This window comes from Semicossyphus pulcher, unplaced genomic scaffold, assembly GCF_022749685.1.
Source record: "Semicossyphus pulcher isolate SPU_LCO1_2020_fin unplaced genomic scaffold, fSemPul1.0.p SCAF_6, whole genome shotgun sequence".
Classification (NCBI taxonomy): Eukaryota; Metazoa; Chordata; class Actinopteri; order Labriformes; family Labridae; genus Semicossyphus; species Semicossyphus pulcher.
In genome coordinates this window covers 28,760,446-28,780,148 of record NW_027211737.1, presented here as the reverse complement: position 1 = coordinate 28,780,148, position 19,703 = coordinate 28,760,446, and the positions used below count along the sequence as shown (strand labels likewise).

Here is a 19,703-nt window from a genome sequence, read left to right as displayed (position 1 = left end):
TCCTTTGCTTAAGAGTAAAATTCTTGAGGAAAGAATCTGATGAAAGGAAATTTAAGGCGGAAAACTAATTCCAAAATGACCCTGATTCATCACCAAATAGAGACACAGAGATACTGACCCCTCACATCCCTGCTACACTGACGACTGTACGGATGTTCATATTGCTGTTGTGTCCTGTAACACAGACGTAGTCGTGTCTGGGTCACACTTACACCTGTGGTACCTCCACAGAGTGCATTTGGTTTAACTGACGAGGAGAAATCAATTCTTTTCTCTGATGGGATAAAAAGTAAACGATGACTCGGACATGATGGACAGCTTGAGGTGATTGGTTGATTAATGAGTGTAGTACGCTGACTGGAGCCTAGTGTGTCTGACCGGAGTTGGACCCAGATATTGTACATTGAATATCACGTTAATGTTTGCAACAATGCCTTAGCTCCTCTGCAACTTGGCCAAAATAATTGTAACAATATTTTTGATTTTCTTTTTATGGTGAAAGCCTTTTTAATTTTACCTTTACTAACCAAAACCAGCAAACAAGTCGTACAGATCTTCCTGCAGTCTTTAAATGCATGTCATTGCACGCTGAAAGTTAAAAAAAAAAAAATTACAGTCTTTTTGAAAGAGATTTAAAGTAATAATCTCGAAAATGTAATTTAAATTAATGTGTGTTGCAATGCCTTTGCATTTGCAGTATTACAGACTGGATGTCTGGTGCGACTTTCACGGAAAAAAGCCCAAGTGGCGCCCAGTTACTGACGAGTTTATCAGCCAGCAGTGGTCGGTCTGCCAGAGAGGGTAGGCGGAGCTAAGCGGCTGCTTTTCCGCTCTCTGCAAGTGTTGTGAGTAAACAGTAATCTACTTTGGCTGAACAAACAAAGAAAAGATGGATGACTACAGATACAACTTCAACAAGAAGTGAAAATCCAAAGAAAAAGAAACAAACTCGATGCTCAGATGAAGCAAACAGTCTGAAAAGGAAAGCGACCGTCAGCCAGGAAAATCAAGAGTTACAACCGGAGCAAACCGTGGACGTCTGGTTATCGAGATTATCATTTAAATCCGAACCACCACTGATGCATCAGAGATATTCTGATATTCTGAGCCCTTGTCCTTAGTATGGGTTTTATGCTTGATACTACATTTCCCACAATGCAACACAATAACATCTTTCATTAAACCCTCCCTGACTGCAGTGTTTTTGTAAATGTAGGTTGAATCTTGATGTTTCCACACTCAATCAGATAACCCTGATGATGTCATAGTGATGTCATTGTTTTTATTTGATCAGACTTAAAGCTCCCTCCACCACAGAAGACAATCGACTGTTATGACAAGCTTTTTAGTTCTTCCTGTGACAAGCAGACTCATCTTCAAGTGTACAATCAGTGGAGTGCCCCAGTTACAGACAATTAACCACACGCTGGAGGTATTTTACCTCCAAATCAAACAAACATTTGCCAGTGGCATGATCAGCACAGAATCCCGCTGTAAACCTTCTTGAACACTGACTGTATTGGCAAACTCCATCTCTGAATCAGATGCATGATATCACAGAGAGCACAACTGCTGTCACAGGTACAGGTTAAGCTGACCAGTGATAGTTTAATGAGGGTTACTAGGCACAGATAGAGATATTGGCAGTGTAGAAACCATCATGTACTTTACTTTGACTGTCCCCAAATAGAAGCGATAATCCCGTCCAACCTGACTTAACATTTGTAAAACTTGTGTTGAGATAAAACATATTAAGACAGAAGAGGCCGGTTAAACCAAAAGATAAAAAGATCCTAAGCTTTCTGCTTTCGCCCCATGAAATAGTGACCAGCTGTGCAGAGACTGTGACTATGACGCGATGGCCTTCAGAGGTATCTATGACTCACAATAAAACACACCTTTCTATGGAGCTCTGCCGACTGCTCCTCTCAGCACAAAACCAACACAAAGCAACCAACTCTCAGACTGGAATATGTATTTATAAGATGCAATGATCCCGTCAAACCCTTCAGGGTCACTTAGCCGCTCATCACAGGACGTGACAAAGAACAAAAGACGCTTTGAAATGATGAATGAGCGTAAAAAAAACACAGGAAACAGACACATAAATGCACATGGCAGATGGCAAATGTGAATTCAGTCTGATAAAACAGACACGACATTAAGATATAATAGAACATACCAAATATAAAAACCATCTATGTATAAATAGAAACAATCACAACAAAGAAAATTAAAACTGAAGTTTGGCGAGGGGGTGCACCTGGGGTAACGATACAGTGAGGAACAGGCCGAGAGCAGTGCATTAAAACAGGTACAATAAAATATCAACACACATTTTAAGTATATAGAGGTTATCCTGAATACAGGTAGAAATGTACAGCTGACCAACATTCCAACAGTGTGAGTAGATAGAAGTCTATAATGTGTAACAGTAATTCACTAACTCAACCTGAAAACACTGGTGTCAGAAACATGATTCACAGACTGCCTGAAAACAAAGATGCTCCACTCTCGTACCCAAATGAAATGGAATGACCCAAGGCTGTAGTTTTTTTCTTGCTCTTTTTTGATTCTGATGTGTTCAAGCTCACTCGAAGCATTGTGACTCTCACAAAGCGCCGAAGCTGCACCGGGCCCCTGGGTGCCGCCCTCCTCTCTGGTCTCCCTCTTTGGGGCGAGCTGAGGGGGGGGGTGTCTCTAGGCGGCGGCCTCCTCCAGAGCCGGCAGGAGGCCCTTCTCCGTCAGGTGAGTCTTCAGAGAGTTGAAGATGTGGAGCTGCTGATCGACGCGGAGGGCCAGGAGCTGCTGGATCACCTTGCTGGGGTTTGGGCCCCTGAGAGGAAGGAGAAGATGATCAAACATACACGTCTCTGTTCAGAAACCCATGTTGACAAGTAGAGAGACAACAGGGGGAGCGACACGTTTTCAAGGAACTTTACAAATTCAAATGAAAGTTTAATCTGCATCATCAGCCCGGTAACGGTACCTTTTTAAAACTAAAGCTCACTGTATCCTCCTTAATGTGACTCACACAACATTACACCGTACCTGCGCTGCAGGTGTAGCCTCTAAAATTAAACACTCCTGGCGCAGCTGCTCTGTAAACAGCCAGCATGTAGCGACAGCATTAACAATCACCGGGACAAGGTGACACTGATAACTGGATGCCTGTGTTGACATCATCTGTGACGTTAGCAGCACGTTTACAGACAGGTGACACACAGACTCTGCGGCACAGCCGTCAGTTCACTGCGTGTTTTGATGAAGAGCTGCACTAATGTGATAGATGGACTTTTCCTGTAGATAAGTCATTGAAAACCAGAAACTGCCATGTTTTCGTTTTGCACCAAGCAGCAATAAAGTAGCAGCATGACGTGCGTCAGGTCATTTGGTTGACATCGCACGTCATGCGATGTAACTATCGCAAATGCGCACATCACAATTGTTTTGGTTGAACGATTTATCGTTCAGCCCGATCCATGATGAAGTGGGAATTTACCTTTGTCAAATCCCTCACTGTTCAGTCAGAACTAAGCAACTATTAGTATGCTTCAAGTGTCTTAAAAGGTAATAACCAGGTGTTCGGGTTAGGGTTAGAACCTGCTTAATTGTTTACTACATACAGGAGCAAGCACTTCTAAGTCTAAGCATTAGCTGCCAAAATAATGTTTCAGGTTACAGATGATGTCAGGACAAACAACTGTGTGGCAGACATTTGCAAAGATAGTTTAGGCTAACATTAGTGACTACTCTTAATAACTGAATATCAGGGAAGCTAAGGCTTCAACTCCAGCTTAGCTCGATACGCAAGATAGTGTCATGTTTTTGTTAGTCCTCATTCACAAAGCCATTTCTCTCATTAAAGTTTAACACACTGTTTGCAAGAGCAACAATAAAGTATAACACTTTTCCGAGTATGTGCTTTTATAGTAGGTATCCAAAAAAGATGATGATTTCATATAAGGTGCTACATTTTTTTTAAAACTAGTCAGTACAATAAAATACAATACAAAAGCCTACAAGACCGTGGACTTGTAGGCTTTAGCTTCATAAGTGTCCTGCATTGACTCAGCGTACCATGTTTGTACATGAAATGCAGATTTAAAACCCTTCCAGAGATCACATTTTCATACACAGCTGTTAGAAAGATTAAGACTCTAAAAGGGAGAGTTTTCAACTGATCCACTGAGTTAATGGTAACTTAGCTTTTGTCTACCCGTCTAAAAACAAGGACCAATTGTTTTCAACATGACTTTTTATCTCAGTGATAAAATCTGCCCCTGCTATGATTGCAAATTGCATATGTGCAATGCTAGTGTTACACACCGACTCTAAAAACAGCTGACAGTGAACATATTCAGGTGTTATGATTTAACATAGATGAGTGTTTACCTGATGAAGCTAGCAATGTAGACATTAACGAATGTGGCCATGAGGTACTGGCAGTCGAATCGGTCCATAATGCCACCGTGACCCGGGATAGTGTTGGCAAAATCCTGAAAGGACAAAGGACAGAACAAGTGTTTGGACTGCTCCTCGAAACAGAACATAAATAGAGCAAGGTCGACATTAACAGATTAAGTTTAACTTAAAGCATAAAGCATAATACATTATTTATTCTGTAAAAATCTAAAGCTATTTAAATGCTGACCTCACACATAATAAGCACTCAGCCGTGCAGCAGACTGACAATGCATTCCTACCTTGATCTTAAAGGCTCTCTTGAAGCCGCTGGCGAAGAAGCCCCCGAAAGGTCCCACGATGGAGGCGAAGGAGGAAAGAGCGATGCTGTGGATCTGGAATGGATAGAGACGCACGGTGGTCTGTGGAGACAAGACGGAGGAGTCAGACCAAAGCAGTGACCAGGAGTTCACAATATCCAAGGACTGTTTGAACATTGCATATAAAGAGTTATGCCGCATATAGATTAAGGAGAAGGAGGAGTACGGGTGAGTCTTACCCATCCGGTGACAGACTCCAGGATGCTGGGCAGGGCGTAGTCCTGCAGCTGGAAGAGCTCTGATGGCTCACAGTCCACCTGGAAACTATTGGAGTCGTTGTTGAATTCCACCGGACACACAAAGTAACGCCAGCCGGCCATCACGTAGGAGAGCTGTGAGGAGAGCAGGCATCAGTTACTCTGCAGCTAATCATCTGTCTTTTAATACGGAGCCCTGTAAAACTGCAGACTGAGGAGGAGGAGTGTTTTAGTTCATATATTTTATGAACGGTTTATTTGTATGTTGTACAGCTCAACTCCCAGATCTTAAAGAAAACAAGCATCTGTTTGGTAACTCAGGAGACTGACAAACTCTCAATATAAACATGTCGAGTGCTTACATGTCTGCCTGCCTTTTCTTGTTTTAATCTGTATTTGTAACTTTGGCCAACCAACCTCGTGTCCACAGAAAATGGGAACTTAAACAAGAAACACATTTAAAGATAGGGCTCTGAAGATTCTGTTCTTTTTCATGCAAAGAAATATTTGTGTTAACTAAATATTGCTTTGAATCAGGGCCCGACTGATATATCGGTTGGAACAATATGAGCCTATCCCAGGTATATATTGGTTAGTTTTCCTGAGTGATGTAGAAATATTGTCATCAGGTAGATTTTCCAGCAGAGCGCGCTCCAACTCCATTGTTTGCAGTACACTCGGGCACAGTCTGCGGCCGAGGAGGGCAGCAGCACAGCTGGGCAAACACTTATTCACACTAGAATTTGTCATAACAGTGTTACATAATCTTGCATTTGGCTATTTCTTTATTAGTCTATTAGTACTTAATGAGTTAAAGATATATAGAGTGTTTGTATTATCGTAACATGTCTAAAACTTTTGGGAGAATATGAACACTTGTGTGGATTGAAGCTTAAAAGAAAGAGTGTAGAGTTCTCTGTTAAGTAGTTAAAGCCCTTTTCACACATGCACTGCACTCCTGATCATGTCCCGACTTTACCTGGGTGGGCTGCAAGTGTGAACGCAAACGGCCATATTTTTGATCTCGACCTTCTCCTGCCAGCGACCTAGCATCATGTCGGAAGAAAGTCAGGGGTCGGCTGATAATCGGAGGTAATACGAGGACGAGGGGAAGGAAGGGGCGGGGGGTACCTTGCTTCTCTTCAGTTATTTCTCCCCACACACCTTCACCTGCTGTACCTGCACACAGCAGCTCTTTCTGCTTCGCTCTTCCTCTCCGTCTGCTCTGTTTACATTCATCATGAGCTGCATGTTTTTCAAACTCGGCCAAAAACAAAACTCTCGTTTTGTATTATTTTACCTGCAATCTCGTTTTCACAGCAGCGGGTGACGTGAGGGAGGCTCGTTGTTACGTGTCGAAACGATCAAACCCGACTAATGAGACCGACTACACGGCTGCACTTAAAATCTTTTACAAAAGTATAGGATTGTCAGTATTTAACAGAAAAGGTTGCACCTCAATCAATGCATTTACAGGAGAGACTTAATAGCGTGCATGTTTTTCTGATGAGCATGTGGGAGAGACAGAACGCGAGGAACGAGTGTCCAGTAAGTTAAATCGATCATGGATGACAATCTTGTTGACAGATAAAAAGACAGAATTAGTCGCCAAATAAACTTGCCTGCACTTGTCAGACAGGGAAAAATCTCCCACTGTGAGGGACATGTGTGAAAGTGCAACTCTGGGTAATGTCAGGGTCAGACCGTCCTGAGATTGTCAGGATAATGTCAGGAGCGCATGTGTGAAAGAGGCTTCAGTATCCCATCTTACCATGATGCCGAACACGATGGTGGAGAAGAGCCCACCAATAAATCCCTCCCATGTCTTCTTAGGTGACAGCTGCAGAGGACACAGACAAAGAGCGGACATCAGGATAATATATCACCACGTACAACGCAATTCTTTGTCCCTAACAAAGTCAGTACCCAGACTACACTGCATTACAACAAAACTACTCTTCAAATACTGGGTACAAATTTACTAGTCTGGACATGTGGTGCATAAGAAGTGATAAAACCGACCTTAATGAGAGGAGTGCGACCAAAGAAGAAACCAAACATGTAGGCCATGATGTCGTTACAGATCACACAGGAAATTGGCACAATGAACCTATTCAGAGAAAAAGGGTTGTTATGTCAGCGTCATGAGACTGAAGTGACACACTGAGTGTGTTTAATAAAACAAGAACTTGGTGTTAATGTTGCTTCAAACAGACACTATCTCATTGTCTTTACAGGCTGGTGGCTTATAAAAGAACAGAACTAGATTCCAGCATAATTACATTTTCTATCAGAGAAGTCGTTTAACTCACTGACATTATGAAAAACGAGATAAAGGATTGTTTACTAACCAGATCATCCCTTCAAACAGGTTGTGGATGATAAGGTGAGACTGAGTCACCACAATCAGCAGAGTCACATGGGTCCAACCAAACTGTGGAGACAATATAACAGCATCAGTCGTGTTTACACAAGGATAATCTGAAATTCCAAACCTTACTGTTTGCGATTAAGGTCCTTCTTGACAGACTGGACGAATAGTAACAACATTGCCTCAGAGAAATGGCTTCGTATCGGCAGTAAAATCGATGCCGCAGACGGGGAGAGTCTGTGGGTTTAAAGACGCACTTCCAGGATCTTGTTCCACAAAAAATGGGCAAAACATATTGACAAAAACGATCCCAAAACTCTAAATAAACTCTAAAGATAACGAAAAGAATACATTAATGAATAAACTTGTGCTATACTGAGCAGTTAAAGTTACCCGTCACTGACCTGACAAAACCCTACGCCTCTGTAGAAACAAATCAAATAGGTACGTATATAAAATTATATTCAAAATTTAACACTTTTTCTCATTACATTAATCTTAAAATTTAAGGCAAGCTAAAAATGTATATATTAAAGTTTAAATGTATTGTTAACAGAAATGGCTACAACATTCTGGCCCCTAATTATTGCTGTGCGACAAATTACCAATCAAGCATATGTAGCCATAAAAAATATATAATTCTATAAAGAATATCTGACACATCCTCAAACATCACTGTGAACAGTGACAGCACAGAGAGTGGTTTTCCAGGACAGCAGCTGGCAGCAGCAACAGTTGACCACATAATAGCTTCATTAAATCAACAACGTGTCTGGATGTGTGGGTGGATGAAGTGTCTCCTCCTTGACATTAAGAACCAGCAGCACGCCTCACTTACAGACAGTGAAGGATTAGGAACATAGTGAACCAGCAGACAGGAATGTTTGCGTATGTGTAGCTTGTAAAGTTGCCTGTGCTCTGCAAACCATCACTGTGTAAATATTTTCACAAGAGATGTTCCAATAAAATGTCTTCCTTCCTGATACACAGACCTGAGCAGAGGCCGATACGGAGTCCCTTCAGATACCAGTGCAATAAAATATATATACATATATTACTAATGGAAAAATACTGACTGCTGACAGTATGCTTGCTTTGACTATTATACCACACAACCACACGACTGATGTTTATTTGAGGTAGTATCAGATTTGAGGTAGTATCACAGTCTGATACAGTCACTCTAATCCGTATACCAATACTGGTATTGTTAGCAGAACAATTCTAATTATCATAAGTTCCACTTATACAAGAGCAAATGTTCTTTCAGTATGTGAACTTTTCTTTTCTTCCTGCCTGGTCTGCTGGAAAACAAAGACATAGTGTCGTAATGAAGCCTATACATTTCTATTAGAGCATCTCCGGCCCACTTCTCATGCACTGGCCTGTAATTTTGCCGGCCTCATCAATAACCCAGCAGCCTTGAGGCCAGCACGAGGCAGCGAGCCACTTACCATGTAGAACTGAAGGCGATAGTGCTTCTTCACCAGACTCAGCACGAACATGCAGAAACCTGCGACAACATAAACAAAGTGTGAAACACTTCATGAGGACACAACCGGGGCTGAGGTGCTCCAAAGAAGGAGATTAATTAAGCCAGCATGGCGGCCATCTTTGGTCAAACTCGGACTAAATTTAGCTTGACCTATTTCAGACAAAGCCCATAGTTAATGTGCAGCGAAATTGCTGCAGCCTTTTGTTTCATACTGTATGTGAGAGGTCAGAGGAGGACGTTGAAGAGACAGAAAGAGAGCTTCTGCTGACCAGACAACGCTGCTCTCTTTAAGGTTTTAGAAGGACATTTACTCTTTTTCAGGTAAGCCCTGGCATGTAATACGTATGTCATGTCGAGACACTGCAGTATTGAGCTGTTTCCTGCACTTAAAGCTATGACACCATTGTCTTAAAAGTCTTCACTTCCGGTAGGCAAAACTTAGAAACAGTCAGGGTGCTTCCTTCCTCTTTACATCCTGTTTGGCGCCAGCCAGCCAGCAGCTGTAGTCGCACTGAACTACCAACTGACAACCTGCAGTACAGGAAGTGGGACTTGTTCAGTTAGACTGGTGCCTGAAATAACCAACTTCTATGTGTCTAACCTAATAATTTACACTGAATGAGAGCACAGAGTTATTAAGTTATTATTAATATTTCTGATTCACCCTCTGAGATAAGCCGATGCCATCATGTCTGAAGTGGTCAAACAGCACCTCCTCTCTGTTTCCCTCACTTTAATGATTTTATTTGATATATAAGTAAATGTAATCATTTCTTTAAAGTGATCATCTCGAAGATTTTCATGTTAATAAATGTCTGTTGAGTCACCGTCTATCGCCGAATGAGGTAACACAATGGTGACTGAGCCTATGGCCCACTGACGAAAGCCTTTGCATTTGCAGAATTAAGAACCGGGTGTCTGGTGCGACTATCGCTAAAGTAATCAAAAGAGGCGCCCAGTTAGTGACGCGTTTTCCATCAGCCAGCAGTGGTTGGTCTGCCAGAGAGGGTAGGCGGAGCTAAGCGGCTGCTTTTCTGGTCTCTGCAAGTGTTGCGAGTAAACAGTAATCTACTACGGCTGAACAAACAAAGAAAAGATGGATGACTACAGATACAACTTCAACAAGAAGTGAAAATCCAAAGAAAAAGAAACAAACTCGACGCTCAGATGAAGCAAACAGTCTGAAAAGGAAAGCGACCGTCAGCGAGGAAAATCAAGAGTTACAACCGGAGCCAACCGTGGACGTCACACATGCAGCACTGTCTGGATATCTGGGAAGTGTGCTCCCGCAGTTACCGTTTGTCACCACAGGTGCCGCCAAAGAGAGCGAAACTGAGATCTTCGAGATTACCACTTTAACTGTGAGGACACTCGCTGCTCAATTTGTAGAAGAAAGTGGTGATTAGAAAACCTTTGTGCTGCCAGAGCTGGGTAAGAGCGTTTAGAGTAATGATGTTTATGGTACCTAACACGCCTTCATTTCTGCACAGTTAAAAAACTGTCGATGCAGTTGAATGTTCTAGAACAATAATGTGGTTCCTGTATAATGATCATGACATGAGTCAGTACTGAATGACCCTTAGTGGACTTATGATGTTACCCAGTTAATCTCGTCCACACACTGCCTTGAGGACCTATGTAGGATGTATTTTTCAGTCCGAGTGTCAGACTTTGTACCTGTGAGGTAGAGGGCAAAGGAGATGAAGCGGTGGTATTTGCTGAGGATGCGAAGCGGCTCCTCCCTTTGCACCAGTGTGAAGAAGTAATCTGTGACGGTCTCACCGTAGAAGAAGTAGTTCACGCACAGCAGGAAGTACCTGTGGGGAGGATGGGTGGAAAAAATGTACTCATCTAACAGCTTTAAGACCAGACAGCTAAGCAGACCTGCATTCAGTATGCCAGCAGGAAACCCGGTGAGGCAGAGACATCAAGTGAATACACTTTGCTCTCTGACTCACTTCCTGCATGATGAATGTTGGACGCCCAAATTACTCTGTTGGACTACAATCTAAATGTTTCAGACTCACGGCATAGTGAATGTCAGGACTCTGTTATCTATCACACTAAACTGTACAGCACTAACACTATAATCAAACATCACTAATGATTTACAACATGTTTGCATTTCTTTATGATTCACTGATTCATCTACAATCTACTCAGGATTCAGAAAACAAACCTCAGGAAGTCTGCAACAAAATAAAACATGAGATGACACAATAAGACAGAAGCCAGTGAGGAGATGTACTGCGTTCATGACACCTCCAGAGAGAGTGTAATATGTGTGTGTGTGTTTGTGTGCAGTCTCACCAGCTCAGCGTCCTGAACCAGGGCAGGTGGTAGGAGTGGTACACGCTGTAGCCGATGGTGATGATTTCTTGGAAGCACTTGATCTGAACACAGAGGACCTGCACAGAGACACGCTGCGTCACGCGGGACAGAACCCCCAGAGCATAACAACTGGGCGCGCGTACATGTGTGTGCGTGCATGCGAGTGAATATGTCCTACATCCTCACGTCCTAGTGACACAAAATGGCTGACAGACCTATTTTCAGGGAATTCCCAGATGACAAGAGCAGGAATCCTGCATGTTATGAGAGAGACCGTGAATCTGACATTCTTCACGTGTGCCGGAGTTCAACTGAATGTTAGGAGAATTTGTGAAGCTTAATACAATGAACAACCCCGACTGAACCTTAAATATAGATGTGTAAAAAATAGCTCATATGTTACATTTTAAACTATGGATTTTGTTCGTTGTTACACCTCCCCTACCGCTGCACGATATATCGTTTAACAATCAAAGTACGATGTGCACATGTGCAATAGTCACATTGCAGGACGTGCGATAGTGAAGCAAATTATTTCAGCTTGGTGCAAACCGAAGACTTGCCAGTTTCTCGTTTTCCATCACTAATCTACAGGAAAAGTCCATCTGATTAGTGCAGACTTTCACCTGAGCACAGAGTGAACTGACCGCTGTGCAGAGCGAGTGTCACCTGCCTGTAAACTGTAAACAAGCATGCGACGCTGCTGCGGTCACAGATCATGTCGGATGTGGGATGATCGAGGAAGACGCTCCGTTACTTGAGGGTAAAGAGTGTATTTCCATTATCGACGGCACCTCGTCCCGGTGCTCGTTATCGCTGTGGCTACATAAACAGACCGTTCACAGAGCGGATGTGCCGCGGAGTGTTTACTTTTAGCAGCTACACCTGCAGCGCATACACGCCGACATGGTAGAAGACGTATAAGTAACGCAACTGCAGCCTAGAAGTCTAGTTGTATTTATTTTAAAGAAAGATTTCGCTCCTTCCTCTCTACTTTTTCATGCGGCTGTCAGAGTCACTGAGCCTAGAGGAGTGAGGTTTTTGGCTTTTAGAAGAAAATAGACCCAAATAATAACAAGTATGATTGTTAATTGTTTATATGTAAATAACAACACACTGCGTTTATCTGGTAGAATCTTCTGTATTTTTTTTTAAATAGCAATAAAAGTTGCAGGACATCATGTGAGTTTTTTCCAAATATTGTGCAGCCCCACCTCTTAGTCACAATTACCTGTAAATATTTATATGTATTATATTTTCAGACATGGTCTCATTTTTCTGTAGAGCAACAAACTTGGGAAGTGTCCAAACTTTTTACATAACACCATTAGTGCTGTTTGTACTCACAATCATCATAAGCACCATGGGGCCCAGGTAGATGATGAAGAAGAAGAAGGAGATCATGGCTAGTGTCAGGATGCCTCGCACCCACCAGTTCTTCCATCTGAAGGGTAACAACAACAAACACACACACACACACACACACACACACACACAAACACACACTTCAGTTAGAAGACGAGAAAGATGAGTCAGCCTTCTTGCGCGTCTTAACTCCAGCATGAATTCAATGTTTTCTTAACCATTGTCCACCCGTCAGGACACCCCACTGCATGCTTTCACCTGTATTTGTAGTTAATGATCGTCCATATTAGACTATTAGAATACTATTGTAATACAGGGACCAGCAAAGTTGAATACCAGCTATGTTTTTACCAAGAACACAGCTCAACTGTTAAACACATATCAACTCTTTATGTATGTAGCACCTATGATGTAACATCCTAAATGCTTCAGACAGCAGGATTATAGCAGCACAGATAAAAAAAAGAAAGTAAACATAAAAATAGAAAACAATAAATAGCACGTTGCCTTTTCTGTGCAGAGTAAAATATGTGTAAGAGGGAGCATGTGTATGAATCATGCCACCTCCTCATGTGGAGCACTGCTGTATAAGCATTTTTGTTAGTTTGCAAGCTCAGGACAGAACAATGGAGCAACCCCCCCGTCATATTGTGAAACACTATAAAGAGACAGCAACCGTTACTGCACACAAACTCCTCCACAGTGCTGGTACCTTGAGGAGAGTCCGGACAAGGCCTTGTTTAGAACCACAGGGGTGTCATCAGCAGGAACTGGCACCTCCGGGACCCCTGTGTCCACCTTGGATTCGCTGTCTGACACCCCATCTTTCTCCACCTTCAGCTCGCTGTCCGAGCCCTAAAACAAACAGACAGAGTGGAGATAATAATGACATACAGATGTATTTGCATATATACAGCAACACGGGGACTGTGCAGCTACAGCTCTTCATGTACATCTGTGTTTACAGTCAGTTTAGAAGTTAACAGTATTTGCATGACGAGTGCCGTAGGGAGAGCTTTAAACTAAGTCACATGATGTATCTAGGTTAAATGGCTCTTAGTATTTTTTTTCTCTTTAAAGCAACATGAGATTCAGCCGCCTCAGCTGAAGACTTTCCTCAATATACTTTAACTTATGTTCATTTTAAACCAAGTGTCATCAGTCTCTTTGAGCTGGATACAGTCACTCATGATCACATCTTTGAAACTAACAGTTAAGTGTTAAGAATCAATGCAGAAATAAGCTGCCACATTGTCCCTCATATTTCCTTTCTCCACAATCTGGCTGGAATCACCAGCGTTGTGTTTATCACAGTTGAATAAATATGGGCCTCTATGAACATATTATATGTTGAAACCATATCAAATAACCTAAAGACATTTTTCTATACTTTACTGATAGATTACTATAAAAATGATTATTAACTAACATTTAAATAACCAACTCTAACAATCTACTGCACCCAAAACTATACAACAAATGTAACCAAAAGTACTTGTGATAATAGATCATTAAAATTAAAATGTCACGGTTCTGGCACCTTTTCAAAAATCAGATTCGATGCTTTTTAAGACCTTTTTAAGATCTCAACAAATATAATGTACGAGCCAAAAACATCGAAACAATTTCTTCGATAGGAAAGAGAATTTACTGAATCCTCCTTTGGAAAACAAACTTGAACAAAATTCAACTTTTAGTGCCAATTCAATCTTTTTCAAACCATTAACCAATCAGAGAAGACTTGATGCATATTAGTAAGCCTTCTTTCTGCTGATTTACTTTCACGATAAGGGAGGCTGCCCCACGGTCCCTAACGGGAATGTCTTCGAGCTCAAATTGCTCTTTGCGTATCTAACCACAAATCACGACTGACGAGAAGGAAACGATGTCACGCAGCCAGACGTCACTTTATAGCTAACTAACACAACGTAAACACGTAAAGCTCGCCGAGTGTCTGAGACATTACGGTCAAAAAACTTGGAATGCTTTTATACTCGTTGTTACGATAACGTTAGGGAACTGCGTGACAATTTCCCCATCACCCTTTAGCACACCATCTGCGTTAGCCTAAACACGTCGATTCTTGCATCTTAGCGTTTGTGTTCTTTGTTTAAGTAAAGCCAAAAAAGGCTCCATCACACAGAAACAGCAGATGCTAACGTTTTCTCTTCCAGCCCCGTGTACACTTCATCTACAAGTCCTCTCCTTTAGAGGTAGTGTTCTCCATATGTGCGCAAACAATTACTGATATGAGATTGCACAGACGGCTGCAGGTGAATCACATCAGTCGTACAAACAGTATAGAGCAAATAGTAACAGGACTGCCAGTGCAGGGTTGTGTGTGGGCGGCTGAACGCTGCTGCGCCAAATCTCTTCCATATTGTTGATTCCTCAGAACCGTCTGTTTAGTGATGGAGGCCTGTTGAAGACACGCTGCTCTCAGCCTCTCCATGGTAACAACATTTAGAGAGTAACACACAGTTGCAGCTCGTCTAATGAAGACCAGGAGGTTTCTTCAGGTCAGCTCTGCCTTTCACTCCTCACCCCCCCGCTGACCTCTCTGCTGCTGGTGGCCAAATTAGGCTCAGAGTTGTCATCCCACAGTCACGAAGCAGATGGTTGTCTCGCTGTTTTGTGATGCCTGCTTGGTCTCACACTACGGCCCTTAATATTTTACACTTCAGCATCACTGCAGCTGTACATTTTCTCCATTAGTAATCAACCTCTGTTGCTTTTTGCCGTAACAGCATTCCACCTACTTTAACCTTCACTGTACTTTGCTATCTCTGCTGTTTTGTCGCCCTTTCCTGCATTTAACTTTGGTTACAGCATTTTAACAAGAAAGGTTATGCAGGAGCATTTACAGGACCTTATTCATGTGCGTTATATATGACAGATTCAAGATTCACTAAATACATCCATATTTGTGTTTAGTCATTTGGGGGTAAGATTATTAAAGTCTGACGGTGCTATGAAATTCACTCTGCACATTTTACATGTGAACTGATTGTAAATATGCAATCGATATTCAGTTTTAGTGTATGATACAATTGTGTAAATAAATCAACATAATCTGCATTAAGAGGAGAACCAATCAAATCGACCATCTGTACATATTTTACTTGTGTACGGCCTATTAAATGTACCCGTGCATTAGTTTGACAATAATATTGTTTGTCCTTTTCTGCTTAAAACAAGACAAATGTTCTGGTTTTACAAGGATCCTTTACAAATTAAAACAAGACACTATTCAAATAATATATCTGCTGTTTAAACTAGAACTAAAGACAAATGTAAATACAAGGGAAATGTTGTTATGTCATATTAGGAGCTCTATAGAACTAGAACGGTTTAGCCTACTTTTTTAAACCAAACCTTTTTAATGGCTGATATATATTGCTGTTCTGATTTAACTGCCTCTTCAAATCATTAAATATAGAGGTCATTTTGCAGATCAGAATTTAACAGCTACAAAACTCAGTGTGTGTCCACATGTCTGTCCACCTCTTCTCCGTGGATCAACTCATCCAACAAAACGGTTCATTTTCCACGATTTGGAAAATGTCATTGATTCTCCTTCAAATGATGTAAAACCCTCTTTACAGAAACACTGCCACTACTTGTCAAAACCCACCAACCGAATGCAGGAGCACGCACACGAAAACACACACATGCTGACAGCCCCCCCCCACCATTCTCCGCCTACTGGTTTCTATGGAGACAGGATCCGTCATTCAGGATGCTTGAGTTAAAAATAGGTGCTCCTTTCACAAATCACTCCTCTCCTTTTTCATGCTTTGTGGTAGACCAGCGGCAACCCTGACTGTCTCTGTCCTGTTGATCCCTAATATAATAGCAAATTATCGGCAGGCTGTGAAAGGAGGACGTTTACAGGGTTTTAACAACAAGGAATCTGAACCCTGATGAGCGAAGGCTGTCAGACATAAAGCAGAAAGAAAAGCAGGAGGTTGTGAGTCAGGCTTTCAGCTGTGTTACGCTGTGAGTTCATCAGCCACAGATATTTTACAGCAACTGTTTTAAAATGTTTTGAATGGCTGAAGACAACACAGGTGTCCTTAATGTCATTTAAAATGAGACTTCCCGACATCCACAGGAAGAGAACACAATGTCTTTAATCAGAACTGCAAACAACCTGATGATGCAACACAGAGACATCCTGAAACTGGCTAACAAATGGATTTTAAGGCCTCTTTGTTTATGCAGTCTGACCACAGAGTGACTCATTCCAAAAAAATTGGGAATTTCACTCGACTCTTGCCTAAACTTAAGTCCTTATCCTCATTTCATAAACCCATGTCATTTCCTTAACAGCTGCATTTATAAAAGTAGGGGCAGACCAGATTTCATCATCGCCGCCTTTTCAACTTTCCCCCACATTTCACTTGGAGTGATCACTACGCCTCTGCATGGGAGTCCCCTGGAACAGCTTAAGTAAATAAATACATTCTGTCGTGTCGATGTCTGGTGTGAGATATTTCCTCCTCACCTAGAGCCATGATGATTTACAGTAGGGTATTCCTGAATTTTCACATCCACACAGGACACTTGTTGTGGAGCACTACCACCATGGTCTCATCTCCTGCATTTACACACGATTATCCAACACTAAATCCATCCTTGATGTGTTCTAGCATTTCCAATCTGTACTATGTTTGTCTGAATAACGTCGCTACCAAAAGGCACAAAATATAAAATGAAAAATAAGTCATAGCAGTGAGTGGGCTTTCTAGTAAATGACCAGCCCCATGATTTGCTCTGTGCCGTATACCTCAGGGATGCAGATAATGCCTCGACTAATTTCTCATCCGCTTTAGCTGCTTTCCGTTTCTCTGTAATCACGTCCTCTCGTCCTAGATAGATCCCTACATCCATCACACCATTGCCAGGCCCCTTCCCAGGCCTCGACTAGCCACTGGGAAACAACTTTGACATCCATGTTGACAACATAGATAATGCATATTTCCTGTAATTTTGAAACCAAAAGGACGGTATAATATCTTTTTAGACAGCATTATTCCTGGGGCAGCGGTTTTTAGCTGCTGTCAGACCAGCAAAGCTAATCTTGTTTCACTGACAGGGACGATGTCAACTCGTCTCTCAGTAAACAAGCTAAAGTAAACACTAAGTTAACGCTGTCGGAAAAAAAACAAATATTTAGTACTGATATAACTCCCCAGTCTCGGATCCCATCGGCTATAGACTGATGACGATATAGCCTCTGGAGACAACGGTGAACATGCCGGGCTGTAGCCAGTGATTAGCGATAAACGACTTCCAGTCAAGACTTCCTTTTCCACATACTGCACTGTTTACTTGTTATTGTTTTGCCTTTGCTAAAATTTCAGCATCATGATGCAGATTTTTGAAAAGTACAAATGAAGCTTTGTCAGGTCTGTCCTCAAGAGGAGAAAAAACTACTTTAAAAATGCTCGTTTTGAGGTCAAATCATCTGATGCATTCGAGAAGTCGGGAAATCTGAACGCTGTAAGGCTTTCGTGACACAGCGTCAATGGAATTAGTCTCAATTTGAATTTTAAATATAGAACAGATTGTTAGCTGAACTTGCATGTAGACGTCTATTTATAGAGATTAATAAGAAGGTAAATCATTGTCAGATGACCGCTGATGGGAGCCGGGTGTCATTACGGGGCATTACTTTCCGCCTTCTTTTGCTCTCCTCACGGACTGTTTTTCCTGCATAAGCCGCAGCCTGCTGATACGTGATTAATCAATATTACTCGGGCTATAAGCGTAGTATAAACTGAAACCATAACACTTGCCTACAGATAAATAGAGATTCGTCTGCCTAACTAGTTCATACAGGAGGCGACATGGAGAGTTTCGCTTGAGGGTTTTCAACACTTGTTTTCCCGTGATGTTTTAAAGACCGTGTTTGTAACGTGAACGCGTCCTTACGTCAATCAATCAATAATATGAAATAAAATCAGCGGCTCGAACATAACTTTAGGTGATTCCCTTTACAATAACAGCCACTCTATTCATCGGCATATACCTGATAAAGAAAGCACATATAATTGATCTAATTTTCGCATTTGGTTTCCGTGTTGTTTTCACGAGCACACCCAGGAAGGTCCGTAAGAAGCAGCAGCCAATCAAGTCAAAAATATCACCACTGTGGCGGATGATTTGTTTGCTATGGCGCATTTCAGTGGTACAGCTGTAATTGTAATCGCCTACGAGCGACTGTACCCAAAGGAAAAACAACGTAAATCATCAGATTTTAATCTATTTTGAAATGACTTTCTTTCTAGATACACTTACCACAGGCTAAAGCATTAGGACTGCCTAATAGCTACATGGCTAGCCAGCGCTAGCATCGCTTCGCAATGGTAGTGAGTGAGTCCTCGCTAACGTTACCTTGTCCTCTGACGTCTGCTCTTGTAACGTTGGGTCGGTGTCTCTGGCTCCACGGTGCCTTAGCTCTGTCATCTTAGCTGATTATGGCCGAACGACAACAGCGAAGGTCCTGTGGCTCCGAGACACTAACTCGGTATTTGGACTGACAGAGCTCCTGCTAAGCTTCTAGCTTAATTTTTCACAGCAACACTTTTCACCCTCGAAGAATCCAGTCGGCGTCAAGTTAGCCGAAACAAAAGATAGCAATTATTTCCGGCTTTCAAAATAAAGTCAACGGCAATTACCGTACATTTGAGACTGGAAATGCTACTAGCCTATTACACAACGTAGACGTAAAGTAAAAATACTGATCCCCTGTCCTGATATGTAGTTATTGAGCCCAAAAGTAGGTGACACACATCAGTTTAAAATATTAAACTCTGTTAAGATGTAAAACTCAACTTTAATATTAAATGTTACTGAAAATCCATAAATACAGCAATGGTATACATTTAGAGATTTATTTCATGAAGAGAAAGGGGGTGGAACCAACGATAGTTATAGTGAATAAACAAGCTAGGCCGTTGTGAAAAACTGGGGATTCATACTCTGGCCCGTAAAAAGTGACAAAATTATAACTGACATAAGAAATTGTAATGTTTGATTTTCTTGTTATCGTCTGGTGTGCTCTTGCCTCTTGCAAATAGATTTTGATAGTTTTGAATACTGTAAAAGTAAGTAGCGGAAACAAAGCCGGCATGAAACTGTGCCATTCCTAACTT

At 41.8% G+C, this 19,703-nt stretch overlaps 1 protein-coding gene across 1 annotated transcript; it reads right to left on the bottom strand.

Moving 5' to 3' along the window:
• Positions 1-1,960: 1,960 nt before the first annotated feature.
• On the bottom strand, positions 1,961-19,139 carry cds2 (CDP-diacylglycerol synthase (phosphatidate cytidylyltransferase) 2). Its single transcript, XM_069683353.1, has 13 exons — positions 18,943-19,139; positions 13,256-13,398; positions 12,526-12,622; positions 11,158-11,255; positions 10,525-10,664; positions 8,807-8,865; positions 7,333-7,415; positions 7,004-7,091; positions 6,753-6,821; positions 4,964-5,116; positions 4,707-4,826; positions 4,396-4,499; positions 1,961-2,836 (listed from the first exon to the last, which is right to left on the bottom strand). The coding sequence occupies exons 1-13, from the start codon at positions 19,012-19,014 to the stop codon at positions 2,701-2,703; spliced, it is 1,362 nt and encodes a 453-aa protein (XP_069539454.1). The 5' UTR covers positions 19,015-19,139; the 3' UTR covers positions 1,961-2,700.
• Between the last annotated feature and the right edge of the window lie 564 nt (positions 19,140-19,703).

Excerpts from the sequence above, each read along its gene's own strand:
- cds2 (XM_069683353.1), bottom strand. The coding sequence starts at position 19,014 with ATGACAGAGCTAAGGCACCGTGGAGCCAGAGACACCGACCCAACGTTA. Across the intron at positions 7,092-7,332 it reads CTGTTTGAAGGGATGATCTG|GTTCATTGTGCCAATTTCCT; the intron begins GTTAGTAAACAA and ends TTCTCTGAATAG. Across the intron at positions 4,500-4,706 it reads AGAGAGCCTTTAAGATCAAG|GATTTTGCCAACACTATCCC; the intron begins GTAGGAATGCAT and ends TTGTCCTTTCAG.